General features: G+C 35.1%; 1 protein-coding gene and 1 pseudogene across 1 annotated transcript; one reads left to right on the plus strand and one right to left on the minus strand.

Annotated features, from left to right (window-relative positions):
- Positions 1-2,802: 2,802 nt before the first annotated feature.
- LOC140834029 (uncharacterized) lies at positions 2,803-5,136 on the minus strand (annotated as a pseudogene).
- Positions 5,137-10,278: 5,142 nt separating this feature from the next.
- LOC140834030 (large ribosomal subunit protein uL16-like) lies at positions 10,279-12,761 on the plus strand. Its single transcript, XM_073198605.1, has 4 exons — positions 10,279-10,406; positions 11,553-12,054; positions 12,276-12,357; positions 12,486-12,761. Exons 1-4 carry the CDS (start codon positions 10,397-10,399, stop codon positions 12,558-12,560), a joined length of 669 nt encoding a protein of 222 aa, XP_073054706.1. The 5' UTR covers positions 10,279-10,396; the 3' UTR covers positions 12,561-12,761.
- Positions 12,762-21,551: the final 8,790 nt, after the last annotated feature.

Below are 21,551 nucleotides of genomic sequence, written 5' to 3' on the forward strand. Positions count from 1 at the left end.
GTGCTCCACATCATATAGCGAACGATGCAATGTGCTAGGGGGTTGATTGGCCATAATCCTCTGAAAAAGTGGAAAGTCATGTATCTTGAAGCCTTTTGGATAAGGATTACTGATGTCGATGATCTCTGGATGAGGCTTGCGAAGGCCTAATTCCTAGTCCATAAAAATCTTGTACCAGTTAGTGTATCATTTCTTGATCTACCCCATGTGAACCTGTCAATTGGTGATAATAACTGGATGTACCCCCGAGTATTCATCATAGGATACGGACATGGATATAGTTCCTCATACAATCCAGTGTGTGCACCCGGGTATGTAACAACAAAGTTTTGAATGACAGAGGCCTTACCACTTGCTCTCTGATTTGGTACAACTTCCCCCATGGTTCATCTCCCCTTCTGTGATGAGGATATAACGTTCACCCTGAGGAGCGAATTCAGAGATTCCCAAGCGGTGGTTATCAACTGTCGGGGAATTCCTGTTGGATCCACCACCTTCATTCGATTTGTGACTCTCTTCCATGTTTTGGTTCACCTCAACAGTCCGTTCATGTGTTTTTTCTATGATATTTGGCCCAGATCCTCCAACTGACTTAACTCTGCTCATCTCACCTCTCATGTAACCCATGGCAGTGATCATCAGTTGGTGTGCCTCCACCATTCATCCCATAGTGTTAGCCACCATCCGATCCATTTCTTCAAATTTCTTTGAGATCATAGAGTCGTGGTGTTTGGGAGGAACTACCAGAATCTCTATGATACTGCCAAATCATTCATCTCCAGAAGATTGCTTGTTATTTTTATGTTATCCACCATTTTCTGGACTATTCCATCAGTAGCATCACCCTGAGGAGCAGGGTCATCGGATCTGTAATCTTGTGACGGCAGTTTACCATCACCTCTATCAATGTTCCCTCAATTCTTTGGCGGTATGGGTCCTACTGGGCGTGCCATTATTATTTGTGCACACAAAAATTGCCGAGTGGGTGTTAGGGCGTGCCAGCCACGTGACGTGCCAAAGTCAATAAAATATTGAAATCTAACTTCTAAATCAAGTGAAGTGAGCATCGGTTCAACTGTCAGTTATAGTGTCCCCAGTTAAGAATCACGAAAGATTGACTAAAAAGTGATTGTGTCTCATGTGAGGCCGTCTCACGGATCTTAATCTGTGAGACGAGTCAACCTTACCCATATTCACAATAAAAAGTAACACTTTTAGCATAAAAAATAATAATTTTTCATGGATGACCCAAATAAGAGATCCGTCTCACAAATACGATCCGTGAGACCGTCTCACACAAGTTTTTGCCCCCTAAAAAGTGCTAATAATGGAAAACAAACATCTCATGATAGCAATTGAAATTAACTTTGCCATTAAGAAACCAAACATAGTAGAGATTTACAAACATAATTCGAAAATATGCTGTTGGGAAATGTCGATGAACTACCAGAATGTCACTGGAAATATCGCTAGAAATATGAACTGGAAATCGAAAATTAAGCTTGAAATCTGCAGAAAGTTTGCTATAGCTTTAGAGCATTTGATTTTCTAAGATGTAGCAAACTGGAAACATTTGAGAATGATTTTATAGCCTTAGAGGATTTGATTCTTGATATTTGTTGCATGATTTTCGTCCGTTTTTCTGAATTGGTTCCTCTGATTTTGCCTGATGCGCTGAGTGCAACTTCTATGCCACGATTTCCGCAACATAACCACATTGTATTCCCTACTTCCTCCCCTACGCTTTGACTTTGTCTTCTAATATAACTACTTTAACGTTCCTGGGCTAAGCAATTTGTTAGTGTTATTAGTAATATCCTTGGCTGAGTGCTAATGAATATCTTGATCCGAGCAACTATTACGGATCTTATTAAAAAAAAAAGATTTATATCCGGGGCAAAAATTACTTGGATTTCAACATATTTACTTTTTCTTTTTTTAAAAAAAAAATTGGTTGGATCGTATGAGATTCGAGGAACCATTTAGAGGAAGAATGAGTCTCTTGTGAGACGGTCTCACGAATCTTTATCTGTGAGACGTGTCAGCCATACCGATATTCACAATAAAAAGTAATACTCTTAGCATAAAAAGTAATACTTTTTCATAGATGACCTAAATAAGATATCCGTCTCACAAAATACGACCCTGTGAGACCGTTTCACACAAGTTTTTGTCTTAGATGAATGATTACTCGGTTTATTATAGTAATGTAAATCCTCATATTTTGTTATAGGTTGGAAAATATTTTTAAAATTTAGGATATTTATTATTAAAAAAACCCAATTATTGTTGTATCTTGATGCAATTTTATCAATATTGATTAATTTAAATAGATTCAAGAAAAATAACTAGATTTATCAAATAGATTTATATTTTCTTAAAGAACGCATTTGTTAAATTTTTTTTATCACACCTAAATTTTTTTGGAACACACCATTTGTAGATGAAATAAAATCTTCTGTTATATCATGTGCTATATTTTCTGCTACACAAATATATATGGTCCAACAATTTTAATTATTAAAAATTTATTTGATAATCAATGAAAATTCAGAACATTTATACCTTATATTTGTTTAACAAGAAGTATAATACAAAATATAGCCGATGATTTCATTCAAACAGCCCCGTCTACATATGATTAATCAACCAAACCAAATCTAAAATTATTGAAAGAAATATAAGAGAATTCAAAATTTTATTCATAAATTCGAAATCACAATAATAAAATTAAAATTTAGTAAAGTTGATTTCCTCCTATGTCTAAATCAATGTGTGCATAAATTTTAAAAATAAAAACAAAAAATAAAAAGCATAAAGAAATAAATGAATATAGAGGTATTGTGAGTTTAGAAGATATCAAGAATCTCTAAGATGTAATTGTTGCAGAGTGGACAATTCCCTCTTTGAGCCCATAGCTCTCTTGAACAAAGCCTACAAAAGGAATGCCCACAAGGAACAAAGGCTGCTCCTTTATGCCTCACCATGCATACACAACAATTGTTATACTCTCCTCCGTCCCCGTCGCCATCCTCGTCCTCATCCTCGTCTTCGTCATCCTCATCTAACATGTACGACGATCCATCCAACCCCATTTCTCGGTCTGTCTCTGCCAACAATGACATTAGCGACATCCTCACCGGTTGTTGCCCTCCTGCACTGGCCGCCTCCTCATCCTCGCAGCCACTCTCCTCCTCCTCGCTTTCGCATTCCTCCTCATCATCATCGTCATCGTCATCGTCATCGTCATCATCCTTGTCATCTTCGCTACTATTATCTTCCCTCTGCAACCTCCTCATTCCCGGTGCAGTGTGTGTGCGCGTGCTCCAGTCTATCACTTGCTCGCTCCACGGCGCGACTTGCAGTTTCTCTGGAGACTTGGCCTGTTCATTGGGTTCGACATCAATTCTGGGTCCACATCGGGGACAGCTGATACATCAAGTGGATGAGCCATGTCGGATGGGAATCCGCCAGATGGCCGGCGGTTCATCGAGCGATTGTTGATGGGGATATCTGAAGCTGGTGTGGAGAAGGTGGATGTCCAGGCTGCACCACGGCGCCGGCGGAGCTTGTCCTTGAAATGCCTCCAGCTCTTCTTGCCAGTGTAATAGTGAGCTGTACCACCGGATTCATCACGGATTATGTCTGAGAGGGTCCGATTCGAATGAGCCCGAGGAAATTGTTCTTCGCCTGGTCGAATTGGCCCTCGTTTGTCACTGAGCATTGTGTTTAGTGTCATGCCGGCTGAATTACTCCGGCTGCCTCTACCTCTTGATTCCATTTACCAGAATAATAGTTGAAGGCTAGATCTGAAGGCAAATTATAAATTAGGCTCATTCATAAATCAAAACCACCTACTGGCAATGAGGATCCTAAGATTAATTAGGAAAGAATATATGTAACATAAGGGTAAAGGTAACCAAGAGCATTTGGTTGAGGTTAACTGCCAAATGTCAAATTAAACTTCACGTTTGTTGAGGTAACAGCTCACAAGAGGCCAACAAAATTAAGTAGGAATCATGTTATGGTTAACGCCTATGTCAAACTGTCAATATAAACCTGCCCATAACAATTTTTCAGGCATAACTCTTACTCAAATAATTGAGCTTTCAAAGTTGAGGATTGTGTCTATCGACATGGTGCCGTATGTCTTATCAGGGTGAATCTTCATCACTTACACTCATCCATGATTATTCAACCATATATAAGGTACAATCAAACAACAGAATGCCATATCAATTGCTAGAGAGAGTTTTCTGCAAAGCCAAGCACCACAACCTCGTAATTCTTCGGAGCAAAATCTTCTATCCCGTCTCATCAAAATGCATGCAGATCATACAAAATCATAACCTGAAGAAGCAATAATTCCAGACAAAGTGGTTTATTTTATGCAACTTAAATAATCAAAATACCAAGTTCAAGTGTTCGCTATTTTTTTTCCTGTAATGAGTAGAACAAATTGCATCCGCGGATGTAGGAATATGAACAGCAGTAAGATATTGCAGTTCAGGAAAAATGCATACTCACCCCCTGAATCTCTTGTTTAGTGGCAACCAAACCAGTACAGAAATAGGATGTTGGTGAAACATATCAATATTGACATCAATAATTCAAGATAGGCGGAACATTTTTACGGAACTTAAGAATCAGAACCAAGTTCAGATGTTTGCTATTTCCTTCCCTGTAACGTGTATACAAAATTGCATCGGCGGAGACAGGAATATGAATTGCGGCAAAACATAAATCATTGTTTCATAACATACAAAGAGAAATCTATTACATTTCAGGAATAATGCAGACTCACCCCTAGATCTCTAGTTTACTCGAAACCAAAGCAGTATCGGAATGTTGGTAAAATTTTATATCAGCATTGAGATCTCGCAAACAAAATTGTAATTTGACAAAAGGATCACAGACATTTGACAAACTACAGCTTCACTCACGCTCAATCCCCAATTATTAAAAATAATATGCACATCAAATTCAGATTAACCAATAACACAGCAACAACGATATATCAAGAACCGAACAAAATAATTTGAAAAACACCCGACAAGAACAGATCAAGATTGAATCTTTTAGATATCCAGAAATCACAAGCTGAAAATAGAATCGACCCACGACAGGAAATGCAAAAGGGTACCATTAACAAGGAGCCAACATTCCCTATTGTTCTTGTGCACCACCAAAGTGAAAAATTGCTGCAAAGAAAGAAAGACAAAAAGAAGAAGAGAATAATGTCCGGTCTAGAATTCTTCAAGGCGTACAAATGGACTCTGATATTGCAAGGGAGAGAGTGAAGTGAGGGTGAGTGAATCTGCGTGGGGGTCGGTGAGGTGTACAAGTTGCATGGCTTTTTTCCTTCAATCAAATCAATACATATACATATATATAATTAAAATATTAATTTAATATAATAGACACCACAATATCTTATTTATTTACCTATATATTATACATCAAACTGCTGTCTAAAAGAGAGAAACTAAATTTTTCAATCCCAAAATACAATTTTTTTTTTCTGAAATACAGAAACAAACCAGTGAATTTTTTAAATCCCCATATACAATTTTTCTTGACATGGAAAATTAATTTTATGTATGGACTATACAGTTATATAAAGACATTAGTATATAAATAAAATTGCGCCGAAATCAAAATTATTTTTCAAATTTTCGAATTTAAATCATTTCGGTTTTGGTTCTTGAATGTAGAAACCGGAACCAAAATCATGTGAAACTTTATTCAGAACTAAAAATTTTAAAATACTGATATATAAAGATAAATGATTTATATAAATTAAATTTAACTCTTACTTCTATTTACAACACATAACTAAATATTTATAATATTTTGGAATAATATAATTATCAGTAATTAGATTTAAGTCGTTTGACTATTTCACAAATTGTATTGCTATTTATTTAATTTTTTTTAAAAAAAATCCGTTTAAATCGGAACAAACACGCTAACCAGAATTACTTCAATCGAAAGTTAATACTGAAATCTCTACGTCAGCACTAAAGATGAGTAAATCCACCAGTCTTCATGCAGAAGCCAAATATGATCAGCAAAATCTCAGAGCAAGCAGAAGCATTGGAGGCACTGTGTGTCAATGCCTGATTCGAATGAGTCAATGAAGAACTGTAGAAATATGTGGCGAAGATCACCCAACATATATAAAAAATAACTCAAGAAAAAGAGGCTCGAAGTAAATGGATGCTGGTCCCATCCGTAATCCAAAGACTGGGAAAGGGTGAAAGACGGGGAAAAATCCCCAGGTGAATAAGGTGATGACGTATGAGTGTAGGCGTCTGCACCAACCTATACTCCCAAACTGCGGCAGGAAATGCCTGTGAAGAATGGTGGTGGGAGAGGCAGTGTGTAACTGTCTGATATCAGACGCCCCCAAGAGACATCACCAGAAGTGTAAGTGTCTGAATCCACCCGCACTTCAAGATTATAAGAAGAAGATGGGTATCAGCATAATGGAAGCTGAGGGAGGTGGGCGAAATCATGAAACGACCATAAAAAAATCTCCAGGACTCTAGCAAAAGTCAAAAAGAGTAGAGATAGAGAGAATGGAGATCTTTGAGTGTAAGAAATACACACACATAGATATATCACATATATAATTTATTTATTTTTTCTAGACAAATGCAAAGCAGAGATAAGGATGCCCAAAACAATTGGAACAGCCAATAAACTAAAATATTCCTACGTAAATAAGGCCTAAACTCTACCATAAAACGTCTGTGATCATGCCCATAATGCGCCATCGCTACAGTGCATCTGCCACCACATTTACCTTTAGAAAAATGCATCGGCCAACCCCTTAGAAAGAGATATGTCCGAGTTAGCAGGTGATCTAGATGTCATCGGCACCTCCGAGAATGAAGAATATGAATGGCAATTTGGGAATCGGTTTCAATCCAAAAGGGTAAAAGATAACTGTTATGATTGGAACTTGGACCTAACTCAACTCATTGTCCAATCTCATATATATCACTCAAAGGTTATTTATCCAACCGATGCAGGACAATTAACACACATCTCTCACGCCCAGGAATGAACATCTGGAGCGTGGAGTTTACAAATGACCCAATTATGGGCAGAACGGGTGGCCTAACTATAGGCAGTCCAACACATAACGATGAAACTCGGGCTCTGATACCATGTTAAGATTGAAACTTGGACCTAACTCAACCCCAAAAGCTAGCTCCCATATATATCACTCAAAAATTATTTATCCAACCGGGACAATTAATAATAACGGTGATAACAGAATGGAAGAACCCTTCGAGCTGATTTTGGAAAAATAAGTTTGATATGAATATGACAAAAGTATAGAAAATGATATTTGAAGTAAAGCAGAAAATAAAAACTACAAGAGTTTATAGATTTAAATTTGTTGTGTTCTTTTTTATTTCGTCTTTTATTCATTACTAATGATTTTTATTTGTACTTACCTTTGATATCTTCAACACCCATATTAAATTATAAAAATCAATCCCTAGTTTCTACATAGTGACATAGACCACCACGATTCTCAAATTATATTTATAAAGTATAATGTTCATACTATCGGTGAAGTCAATTTTAATAATTCATGAATCACTATCTATCACACACTCAAAGACAATTCCGAAGTTGAGTGATTCTATAATTTACTTCTCTAAATAGGAATCATTCGGGTTCTCTCGAGTTTTAAAACCTCTAACATAGATAGTAATCCAATTTTGCATATTTGTGAATCTTAGATCAGAGTATTTAAATTCATGGATTCATGCATGCAGGGGCGGATACATGTGCTTGTTTACCCGGGCTTTAGCTCGAGGGACCCATTTTTTTTTTTAAAAAAATGTATATGTAAATTTTGTATGATTTTGGAATAAAATATTAAAAGATTCTAGAGTTTAAAATTCCAGCCCGAACAACCATATTTCTGGCCCGCCACTGCATGCATGGCTTTAATGATAAATTTCCCAACTACAAGCTAGCATGCATCTCAATATCATCAACTTACATTGCATAATTATTAGTCGATGACAAGAACCAGTTGTGCTGAGTTCTACCTCATCATTTGGAGGATTAAAATATAAGGAACTGATATCAGTTAACCATGAAATTCATTTATGATCAGTGCATAAGTTTGGTACCCATTTATTTCTGAAAATTTGGAATACTACTGTTATATTTGAGATTTATGTGAAAAACGATTTAAAGACTGGAAGGATTATTTCTCTCACTTACTGAGCAACGACCATATCACTCATTCATTCACCCTCTTTCAAATGAGAATAAAAACGTAATGCCCCGTCATCCCTATGCCATATATGATATACGATATTTCCAGCAATTACTATTTACGATTATGATGTTATATGTTATTTACATGAATCAAATTTATTTCAAATTATGGTTAATGTTTTAATTATTTTGACTGAAAGGGGACTGTTGATCATAAACGTACAGGAAATAAATATATTGTGTGTATCAATAGTTAGTGTTGTACTCGAGTGTTGTCAAATATTTCTTTCATTGACCATATTCACGAAATATATGAATATGAATGGTGAATATATGTTGTATATGTTACATGAGTTCAAGAATATTGAGTTCTAAGAAATGCCAACATGTACGTGTCGATATGAAGATATTGATGTTGGGAGGAGAGTGATCTAGAAAATGGTAATGTTTAAGGGCTGATTATGGATTGGAAAATTAGATGGTTTATATAGAGATAAATATAGAATGAGAATGAAAGGAATGGATATATATATGATATAAAATCGAATTTGACCTCATTTCTTAATTCCCAAACTTCTCTCAACCCAGAAAAAAGATAGGAACCTATGTTTCTTCCTTTTCTCCATAAATTGCCAACAACTCATCCATTTTCTTTTAAAATTGAAGGAAGATTCTGCCCTGCACAGAAATTGGCAAAGCAAAGAGATAAGTGCTTAAAGTCGATCCTTGATGAAGTACTACTGTCACATGAAATTCATATGACATCCCACCAACAAACCTAACACTAGTCACAACACCTTCATACACATCTTTAATGATCTAAATTTAGCATCAAGGCACATGTTTCTTTCTAAGTATCCACCAAATTAATTCTCTAGGCATTCTATCATAGACTTTCTCTAAGACAATAAATATCATATGCATGATCTTCTGTTATTCTCTATATTTCTGTATCATTGTTCTAATAAATAAAATAGCTTCCATTGTAGACCTACCTAGCGTAAAACCAAATTAGTTCTATGATACAATAATGATACACCTAGGTCTCTGCTACATCACTCGCTCTCATAGCATCATCGTATGGCTCATAAGCTTAATCTCTCTATAATTTGAGCAATAATGTATATCTCTTTATTCTTATAAATTGATACTACAATACTATGTATCAAAGATTCTGACATTTTCCTAGTATCTAGAATCCTATCAATGAATCCCAACTTCCCCTAGACACTTCTATATCTTAATTGGTATCTCATTCAGTCCAATTACCTTCCCTGATTTCATCATCTTCAGTACCTCTATTACTTCTTTAACACTAACTCTACGATGAAACGCTAGATATCTTACTTCCTGCATCTCATGTCTACCCACACTTAACTCTTCCGTATTTGTCTCATTGAGTAAGTTCTTAAAGTAATCTCTGCATCTATCTAGGATAACTTTATCTTACATTAAAACTCTATCATCTTAATGCTTGATACACCTGAAATGACTCAAGTACTTAGTTTTTCAATCTCTGGCTTTCCTTATCTTAAAAATATCTTTATCTCCTTTTGAGCATAGCATATCATAAAAATCATCATACAGCTCTTTTCTGGGCATCTCTTACTGACTCTATTGGCTTGTTTATATAGCTCATACGATCTTTGTTCTCTAACTTCTTGTCCGTTCTTGAACCTTAATTTCTTTTCCCTAATGACAAGTTGCACCTCATTGTTCAAACATTGTGTTTCCATGTCTAATGTCTTGTTGTCACTTCTTTTTAGCCTCTCCAAATACTATGCTCTCCCCACTCGTTACATGGTTAACCACGAGGTCAAATAACTAATGGTATCAGTTAATCAACGCCGTACGTACGTTTATGTATAAGTAATAAAAAAATTATAATATAAATAAAATTTGAAAATTACCTCTTTTCTTCTTCTTTTTTTTTTTAATCCTAAAAATCCTCCAAAGCCCTAGAAACTGGATCACAACGAGGCCTACGTTGGTAATGTGGACTTAGTCCAATTTTTGGTCTTAACTTCTTCTGTGATGAAAGCCCATACGTAAGCCCACGCGCAAAAAAAGAATGGTCTATATATAAGAGCTACCAAATGATTTAGGGTTTCAATATTCATTTCAGGCTGCTGGCCGTAGACCAACAATGGGGAGAAGTAAGTTTTCTCTTCGAAATTGATGCATAATTTGTCGATTTAATCAATGATTGATTACTGGTTTATTGCATTTTCATATCAAGTTATGAATTTGAGCTATGATGGAGCAGTCCCATCTCAATTGCTGGTGATCTTTGAGAATGTTTTGTTTGCTTTTATGTATGATTTTTTTTTCCAGTTTTTATATATGCGATCGGATTGTAGTTTATTTGTGAATTGGGCGTATACAAGTTTCTATTTCTTAGAGGTTTATACGCTTGTTTACTGTAAGAGCTTTGATTTGTGGTCAGCTTCCGTCTGCAAGTTGTTCAATTGCTTGAGGTGAGATTGATTTAGTTTTTATAAAGGTGTTCACTTGGACTACGTGTGATGGTGTTTTTGTTATTTTTAGTTCATCGGTATTTCATTCAAGTGTGCTGAACATTATGTTGGTTAATTTGAGTAACTTATTTGTGTTTTACCTACAAAGAAATTGCTCGGGTAGTTTATGTTATGATTATTTAGTGGGAACTTGTTCTTTTTTGTGACTGAAGTTAGTATTAGTTTATTTATTTATGATTTGGATCAAGTATAGTTTTGTTGATTTCTGATTGCTGCAATTGATTATTCCATGGAGCTTGTCTATGGGGAACATTTTGATTGCCAAGATACATAGCATGTTGGGCATAAAAATTAAAAGAACCTGAATTTTCTCAACATTCCTTTTTTATTCTTTTATTATAAATTGTCTGAATAGGAAAAGAAATGTGAGAGAAAAGTAAGAGGTGGAAAAGAGGTATTTTGCATTTTAGGTTTTCCAAGTCACATCAGGCGTCTGTTTTAAGTGGGAAGAAATGTCTTCCTAAGTGGCTGACTTTATGGATATAATAGTCTTTTTTATATCTTTTACAAGTTTTTAATGAAATTCAAAATGGAACTTCTGTGGAGGTCATCCATCTAAAATTTCCAGTTTTTTTTACCCTTCAACACGTCAAATATGATCTTTAAGGAGTCAAATTTGATGTTTCTATTTTAGGGAGTACCTATATTTTCATATGTATTATGTTAACAAGGCTTAAAATATAACAACCTTGGGACCAAATGCATGTGTAGTTTTACAACATTGAATAAATAGTGATGTTATAACAAGCTGAATCTTCACCGTAGGACCTGCGAGGTGTTATCGTCAAATCAAGAATAAGCCATACCCTAAGTCTCGGTACTGCCGCGGTGTGCCAGATCCCAAGATCAGGATCTATGACGTGGGAATGAAGAAGAAAGGAGTGGATGAATTTCCATTCTGTGTTCATTTGGTCAGTTGGGAGAAGGAGAACGTATCCAGCGAGGCGCTTGAAGCTGCTCGTATTGCATGCAATAAGTACATGACCAAGTTTGCAGGAAAGGATGCTTTCCATTTGAGGGTCAGGGTACATCCCTTCCATGTCTTGCGTATTAACAAGATGTTGTCATGTGCCGGGGCTGATAGACTCCAAACTGGAATGAGAGGTGCTTTTGGCAAGCCTCAGGGCGTTTGTGCCCGTGTCGCCATTGGCCAGGTTCTTCTTTCTGTCCGTTGCAAAGATGGTAACAGCCCCCATGCTCAGGAGGCTCTGCGTCGTGCTAAGTTCAAGTTCCCTGGTCGTCAAAAGATCATTGTCAGCAGAAAGTGGTATGCCCGTTTGCTAATATTTTCTTTGATATATTCGTTTTGATGGGATTTCTAAAGAAGCTTGCAGACTATGAAATGTGATTTTTACTTGATTTTACGTTGGTTTCCTTTAAACATTTTACACAAATATATCACGTGTTTTCTCCATCTGTATTTCAGGGGTTTTACTAAATTAACATTTTACACAAATACAACACGTGTTTTCTCCATCTGTATTTCAGGGGTTTTACTAAATTCAACCGTACTGATTACGTGAAATGGAAATCTGAGAACAGGATTGCATCCGACGGTGTCAATGCTAAGGTTTGTTGATTGCTTAAGTACAGTTTGCAATATATTTGCTATTCATACTCGATGTGTTGAGTTTCTTATTATTGTGCTATGCATTTTCATTGGCGCAAGGAACCAGTACTAACTGATTTAAATTTCAGTTCCTGGGATGTCATGGACCATTGGCCAAACGTCAACCAGGAAGAGCGTTTTTGTCGGAGGGTCCAGCAGCCTAGAAGTAAAGAAATCAATAGGGTTACATCAAGCAGTTTTGGATATGATCAGTTTCTTTGGATATTCCCATTTTGGGATGTTTTGATATGATGTGTATCCAGTATTTTCATTGTTGAACTATGTTGGATTTGAGACATTGTGTTTTCTCTAGTTTGTTCTTTGACCTCGCTAATCGAATGAAAATCTTCAAATTTATCGATTCATATTTTTTCCGGTTCTTTGGACAATGTTTATTATTGAGTCATTTCAACAACTGTAGTGGTGTCGTGTTCTTTTTAATAAATAAAATATATGACTTAACCAAACAAGTACAAATATCATGTGTATTTGTAGGTGATTTACGATCAAAGTCAAATAGAAATTACATCATTTACTCCACAATCATGCCACTGTCGTTGAAACGTTTAATACTCGAATCATTTAGCATAAGTCGTAAACATAAGTAATAAACATAAGTGCGGACAAAACAAACGTTGGTAAACTTTGCATCGGTGCTGGCCATCAAAGATGATGCCATGTTGAAAATGTTCAGAATGCTAGAAAGAGTCCTGCAAGTTTTTCGGATGCAGCTTCCATTTCTATGAAACCTTTCTGAACAAGCTCTTTCATACTGTTAAGATAGAGCATGGATCAGTTCTCTTCACGTGGATGGGTTGAATATCAATATCACAAAAATTGCTAACTGGAATGTTCAACCTGCCATGGTCAGACTTACATCATTTGCTCTCCCAAATGATAATGCTGACCATTGGAGGACATAGTTCACAATTTTTGTGTTTTTCTCTTGATAAGCCCACTGCTTAGAAGAAGTATCTCAATTTAGAATACATATTTCTGGCAGATTTCGTGAGCAAGCTGCTGTTAATCGATTTCTCACATTCCATATATATATATATATATATATATATATATATATATATATATATATAGACACACACACACACACACATTATACCACTAGTCTTGCCTTAACGTTTCCGCACTCAATTTTCTTTAACTTGTATATTTTAGTCTACTCGTTCAAGAAAAAGTTTTAACAGCTAAAAACTATTAAAATCAGCTCAAGTTTAGCAAAATAGTTTATAATTTTTATTCATTCCATCTAAGCACATTTTCTGATCCCAACACGATTAGTTTGGTTTGGTTTGGTTTGGTTTGGTTTGTAATTTTTTGAAACCAATAGTATTTGTTTGGTTCGGGTTATTATTATAAAACGAGCAAACATGGTTGGCAAAAACTTGTGTGAGACGGTCTCACGGGTCGTATCTGTGAGACGGATCTCCTATTTGGGTCACCAATATAAAAGTATTACTTTTTATGCTAAGAGTATTACTTTTTATTGTGAATATGGGTAGGTTTGACCCGTCTCACGGATTAAGATTCGTGAGACGGTCTCACATAAGACTCACTCAACATGGTTTTGCTTGGCCCTTGCGCGAAGTGTAGACATCAAGCATGATGATGAAGTGTGATAAGTTGGGTCAAACCGACTTTAAGTGTAAAAAATTGTTTTTGAAATTTTCATATAATCTTGTGAAAAAGTGTGTTATAATTTTTTATATAATTTTAGTTATTTTTAAGTTAAAATAGATAAAATAAAATACCATAAATTTTTATTATATGCATAAAATTATAATTAAAATTAGTTTATTATTAATTAGTAAATCATTTTTGTCAATAAATTTTCGAATTTTTTTTATTCAATATTTATATATTTCATGAAATATAATGATTAAAAAAGAATAAAGGAAACATATTTATTAACTTTGAAATAAAAAACAAATAATTGAGTTTAAGCCTGTTTAAGCTGAAGTGAGACAAGTCCTAGCTTAAATGAATTTTTCAGAACAGTGCATTTTCATCAGTTGTTTTAAAAACCAGCTTAAGCAGTGCTTAAGCGCGCTTAAGCTTGAAACTCGACAAAAACGCCCCGTTTCGGAGAAAAGCGGAAAAAAATGATTAAACTTTAGTTTGACCGAATTAAACGTAATTAAGTCATTTAATAAGTGTGTTTAAGTACAATTAATTGCATATATTTATTTTTAATTTTTTATTTATTTTGAAGGTATATCTTTTTATTTTAAAATAATAAATTAGGTTTAATTTAGATGTTTATTTTTTAATTTTAGTATGATTAAGCATATCTGATAATGATTTGACAAATATTTAGCATTTTTTAATGTGGTCTAGTTGCAAAAATAAATAAAGATTATAATTTTGATATTTTTATGCTTTTATAAATATGAAAATTAATACATCAAACTTAAATTTATCATATTTATATTTTATTTTATTTATTTATTTGTTTGAGATAATTACAATTACACTAAAGATAAAAAAAGCTTTTTCACGCTTAAGTCTGTGCTAATCTCGCTTAAATTTGAAAAGCTTGGAGCTCGACATCTGCGCTTCGGGGCGCTTCATGTTTTTTAGAGCCTTGATTTCCATGCTTCCGGGATCATACCTTTTGTTATATATAATATAAATTTAAATAAAATCATTTGTTTTTGTCTATTTTGTTTTTGTTTACCTATTTCACTATGAACCACACGTAAATTATCTATTATTCTTCATTGTATTCTAAATTATATTATCTGCATAAATTGTTTTGAAAAATACACCAACTTAACGTGATATGGCCAGGTACGTATTCTAGATTGCATGGTACGAAAAGAACATATTATCTAGAGATGAAATTAAACATAAATAATATCACAACAGTCTCATTGATCTTCGATTCGACCGACTCATGAAAAAAAAATTATTTTTTCCACAAAAACTTCTATAACACTGTCTCACAAGTCAATTTTGTGAGACAAATATCTGATCCGACACATGAAAAATATTGCTTTTCACTTTAGGTATAGACTGGGTCAACCCGTCTCGCTGATATAGATCTGTGAGACCGTTTCACAGGAGAACCACTCAATACTAATATCATGCAGGTGAAATTTCTGTGTACAGTGTATCATACTATTATTGTAATGCTTTAGTCGTCCCTATACATGAATCGCCTTAAAAATATATTATTGATATAAGTTTAAATTATTTCATGGTATGGTTTATGTTCTAAGAACATTGAATATGAGCATTAATTACAAAAACTTTATTAATGAGGTAATAAACAATTGAAGTTCATGAAATTGTATAAAACCGTACATCAGTTATGGTTTTTTGTGTAATATTTTGGATATTGATGTACAAGAAGGTATAATGCTACAACTTTTAATGTTTTGATTTTTGTCCAAATCTAATCAGAAAAGGGCCTAAATTTCCCCAAATGTGTTATATGCAGGGACGTAGCCAGGAAATAATTTGAGGCTAGGCTGAATGCAAGTTGCGACAGACACTAAGTGTCCCTACTAGCGACGGCTTTTCCAAATACCTTCGCCGATTTCGATCGGCGACGGTTTTGATTAAACCGTCGCTGATTAGCGACGGTTTATACTCAACCGTCGCTATATAGCGATGGTTAGAACAAAACCGTCGTAATTTTAGCCACAGATTTAGTAAAACCGTCGCGAATCCATCCGTTTTTTTTGTAGTATGGGCTATGGGCTAAAATTTTTGAATTTATTAAAAATTTTAGCGACGGATGTAGTAAACAGTCGCTAATCTATCTATATTTTTTACTAGGCCCAAAAATCAAGGCTGGGGTGGGCAAAGGGGTGACTCCGTCCCTGGTTATATGTATTGTTGTTACTGTAGAATGAGCGTAACTCTCTGGTCCGATTTCTAAATTAAGCAAGGTCGATTTCAAATATACGTTAAACATAGAGTTAAAAACTTTCATGTTAACTATGTTTGCAAATTTGAAAGTAAAAATTAAGTTTAGGACCGCGAAAAACACGCTAGGTCGATTAAATATGACTGCCTCAACGCTCCACAAGTTGAAGCATATGTGTCGGGCCGTGGAGGGTGCGCAAGAGCGGTTAAAGATGACCGCTCCAACGCCCCACAAGTTGTAAAACAGGATTTTAAGCACTTATATGAGCGGTTTTTGATTATTTATCACTTTTCACTTCTAAACCTCCTTCCAACATAGAGAAAACGATAGAGGAGTAGGGTTCTTCATTTTCTCCCAAATTTCTCTCCTTAAGGTATATTTCTTCTCTTAGAAATTCTTGGAGTATGTGATGGAGATTCATAGATAGGTTAAATGTCTTATATGCTTTGGAATGATTCATGTTAATGGGAATTCTATGAAATTGCAGCTTAGAATCAACATAGAAGGTTGTTGAGTATCATTCTCCAAAGTAGTTGTGAGTGAAGTTCATCCTTTGATGGCCACATGATATGTATCATATATTGTTAATTCTTTGAAAAATTTAATGCAAGTGTATATGTATATATATGTATCTATTTTTTATTATGAAACGAAATATGGATTTTATGTTAAATAGTTATGCAAGTTAATGAAATGTAAACCATGTATTTGATAAAATGCTTCAATGAGCATGATGTTATGACATAAGTGATTATATGTTATTGGGATGGTAAGTATTTAAATTAAAAGAAATGCACAACTCATGAAATATGTTGGTGAATACTTGAAAGATAGGAAATACACAACACACGATTCAGAACATGATGGTATTTTCAATGCCACAACCTATAAACTGTTGGCCAAATAAATATACAAGAATATGAACAATGTTTATGAGTGTCATAACACGATATAAAAAAGATAAATAAACCATCAATGTCATATTTGATATTATGTTATTTCATGTCTTGATCGTTAAATAATTTTAAAAGAAGGTTACATTTTCTATTTCTATTGTATATTTATTTTTCTAGTACATAAGTTTCATTTGCTAATTTTTTCCAAAACTCATTCAGTTAGTTTCATGTGGTGCAGGTAAGAAAGGTTGGCAAGAAACTGGTTTGTTGAAGCGATGGAGGATCATATGCCACGTTGTTGTGAGAGGAAATGAATGGAAGTGGCATGATATTAGTCTGTTAGTATAAAGCGCTTACGACTAGGCCAAAAACTATAGCTGTTAGCCAAGACACAACTTTATTTTCTTATATTGTGGTAGCACAGAGTGCACCTACTTGGGTGCTAATTGGTCGGGCTGTTAGTTCCATGAGTCCGGGGAGGTGCATGTCTATCTGCTGGTGTTGTCTCATATCTCTTAGAGATCAGTCTTACACTTTCTCTATTATCGACCATGTCCCCAACAGAGACAATATTACCCATTAAAATCTGGTGTAACTCTTTTACGGTCCACTTAGCCAACTAGATCAAGCGGCGCAATGTCAGCAAGTTGACGCATGAGAACTTCCCAGGAGGTCACCTATCCAAGTACTACTCTCACTCATGCATGCTTAACCCAACATCCCCCTGCCTCCAAGAAGTATATAAATATGCTTCTTGGGAGACTTGAACCAAAAAATATGCTCTGATATCAATTGCTAGGATCAAGCGCTTACCCTAGGCCAAAAGCTATAGCTGTTAGCCAAGGCGTAACTTTATTTCTTTATACTTGTGGCAGTGCAGAGTACACCTACTTGTTTGCTAATAGGTCGGGCTGTTAGGTCCTTGAGTCCGGGGAGGTGAGTGACTATCTGTTGGTGCTGTCTCATATCCCTTAGAGATAAGTCTTACCATTTCCTTACCGTCGGCCCTGTCCACAACAGAGACAGTATTACCCGTTAAGATCTGGTGTCACTCTTTTATGGCCCACTTAGCCAACCAGATCAAGCGGCGCAACATCAGTAGCTTGACTCATGAGAACTTCTCAGGAGATCACTTATCTCAATACTACTCTCAATCATACACTATTAGCCCAACATAGTCTTCATAAATGTTCTCATGTGACTTCACAAACATAAATATATGACACTATTACACATTTACATATAACTATAATTTCATAGTATGGGAATGATGGAGTTTCCGTGGAGAAAGGGCTCATTTATTTATGATTATAGTTATGTGTAAGTTTCTAATAGTGTCATATATATATATATATATATATATATATATATATATATATATATGTGTGTGTGTGTGTGTGTGTGTGTGTGAAGTCACTTCTTTTGGATATGTAGATGTGTGGATATAAGAAAGTAATGTACAATTTTATGGAAATTACCTTATGCGGCTTTAATATTTCATATGCGAGTAAATATTGGTGTTTGCATCTTGCTTGTGACAGGGGGCTAAGTCCTGATTGCAAAAAAATTTAAATATACATCTCAGCTATTAATATATGTTTTTAATTTATATGTCACCTTTAAAATATAGTTTTATGTTCCGCATATATTATAATCAAAAAATGCTACATGCATCTAAATTAAGTTTAGAGTGTCACACTTAGTGGTATCCGAGCAAACGTTCTTATCGACTAGTAAAGGGCATATGCCACCATCACCTTTCGACAAATTCAGTATGTATGTTCCTGCATTTTATTTATGACATAAAACAATGGTAACATCATATGTTGATATGTATATATATGTTTTCAACATGTTTTTTAAAAGAATCTCTTGTAAGAACATGCCTCCTGAGATAAATGTAAACGAGGGAGAGGGCAGTTCGTCTAGAGTAGTGGATTAATTTAGCAACCTACTTCAACAACAGGCTAGGATCCATAGTGAACAAATCTAACAGCTCTTACAAATGCAATCACAGGCAAAACGAGAGGCTCAAGCACAAGGTGGGGAACCACCTAGACATGAACCTACTGCCGAAGGAGCATATGATCAATTTAAGGGGATGAATCCTCCTGAATTTTTTAGCAGCACAGATCCAATGGTGGAACTTGAATGGATAAAATCCTTGGAGGCCATCTTGAATATTTACACTTCAATGATGCCGACCGAGTTAGTTGTGCTGTCTTTTTATTGATTAAAATAGCTAGGACATTGTGAGAATCCATGAAGTTGACCATAAATGTTCAAATGCTAAAATGAGAAGAATTCAAGAAGATGTTTTACGACAAATACTTTACAAGAGATGTAAAACTAGAAAAGTGAAGGAATTCCTCAAACTAAAGCAAGGTGGTATGACAATGAATGGATATATTCTAATGTTTGAGAAGAATGACAGTTTGTTCCTTACATTGCACAAAATGAGGGGGAACAAGGGTAACACTTTATAATAGGACTAGGATCATAAATCAAGAGAGATGTTCATATGTCTAAGGCCAAGGGATATAAAGAGATAGCAGAAAAGACATTGCTCGGTAATAGGACTAGGAGCATAAATCAAGAGAGATGTTCATATGTCTAAGGCCAAGGGATATAAAGAGAGCAGAAAAGACACTGACGACCGAGCAAGATGAAAAGAAAATAGAACAAGAAAGACAACATAGAAGACAAAAATTCACTCAAAAGGGGCAAAAGTTCAGGGCACAGATCAATGGGTGGATATAAGGGCAGTAAAGAGGGAGAGCAACATGCCAAAGCACTACAGTAGCAATCGGGGCAGAAAAACATTATGTCCAAATTGTGGCAATCTGCACTCAGGAGCTTATATGAAGGGGACAAACAGGTGCTTCAGGTGCAAGGAAACATGACATTTGGCCAAGGATTTTCCAAGAGTATTGGGAAAAGTACGAGGCTGCATCTTTGACATGACCAAGGAATAGAGTGACCCCAACTCTTTGATTTTCATAGGTAACATTTTTATTTCAGGAAAAGTAGCTACTACATTGATTGATACTTGAGCTACTCATTCTTTTATGTCTGAAAATTTTATGAGGGCATTGGTCATTGCATACCACCCTCTCCAGGACACTATTATGTTGCCTCTGGAGGAAGAAATCTATCCAACACGATTGATTAGAGCTTGTATAGTGCAAGTGTATGATTTGACCTTATATTCCGATTAAATTGTGATCCGAATGGTTACATTTGATGTGATTTTGGGAATATATTGGTTAACTAAGTATCATGTCATTATTGACTGCAAAAGAAAAATGGTGCAATTCTCACATAAGGGAGCGAGCCAATTCCCATTACTATCTCAGGTGTGGATTTTGCAATTGCTTTTGTGTCTGCATTGGAGGCACATAATATGTTACAAAAAAGATGTCAGGAATTCCTTGCCACTATTGTTGATATGAGCAAGGAATTTGAAATGAAACTTGTAGACATTGATGTGTTACAAGAGTACACCGAGACTCCCACTTGAACTAGAAATTGAATTTGTAATTGATATTGTTCCCGATACAGCTCTCATACCCAAGACATGGTATATAATGTCCTCAACAGAGATGAAAGAAATAAAAGAACAACTACAAGATTTGTTAGAAAATGGTTTTATTCGACCGAGTTTCTCTCATTTGGTGCACCTATATTGTTTCTAAAGAAGATGAAGGGATCTTTGAGACTACGCATTGATTATAAAAAGTTAAACAAGGTCACTATTAAAAATAAATATAATTTGCCTCGAATAGATGACTTGTTTGAACAATTACAGGGGCAGTAATCTTTTCAAATATAGATCTACTCTCAGAATATCATCATTTGAAAATCAAATAGGCCGATGTTCCAATGACTGTTTTTAGGACCAGGTACGAGCACTACGAATTTCTGGTAATGTCATTCAATTTAACTAACGTTCCAGCAGCATTTATGGATCTATTGAATTTTCAAGCTCTGCTAGGATAAGTTTTTCATAATGCTTATTGATGATATTCTAATCTACTCTGAGACAAGATAGGCACACCGATAACACATAATTGCGACATTGCAGAAGTTGAGAGAAAAATAGTTATATGCAAAGATGAGTGTGAATTCTGTTTAGAGCAAGTAATGTTATGAGGTCATATAATCTCAAAGAATGAAATAGCAGTGACCCGAATAAAAAAGAGGCAATCAAACAATGGTCTATCCTACTAAAGTATCAGAAGTCTTGAGTTTCCTTGGATTGATAGGGTATTATCATCGATTTATTGTTGTCTTTTCAAATATTGCCTTGTAACTGACAAGCTTGACTAGGAAATATGTAAAGTTTGGTTGGACAAATTCTTTTAATCATG

The sequence above is a fragment of the Primulina eburnea genome, chromosome 6, assembly GCF_022965805.1.
Source record: "Primulina eburnea isolate SZY01 chromosome 6, ASM2296580v1, whole genome shotgun sequence".
NCBI classification, from domain to species: domain Eukaryota; kingdom Viridiplantae; phylum Streptophyta; class Magnoliopsida; order Lamiales; family Gesneriaceae; genus Primulina; species Primulina eburnea.

Coding starts and splice junctions, on each gene's coding strand:
- LOC140834030 (XM_073198605.1), top strand. Junction 12,055..12,275: donor ATCATTGTCAGCAGAAAGTG/GTATGCCCGTTT, acceptor TCTGTATTTCAG/GGGTTTTACTAAATTCAACC. Junction 12,358..12,485: donor CCGACGGTGTCAATGCTAAG/GTTTGTTGATTG, acceptor TTTAAATTTCAG/TTCCTGGGATGTCATGGACC.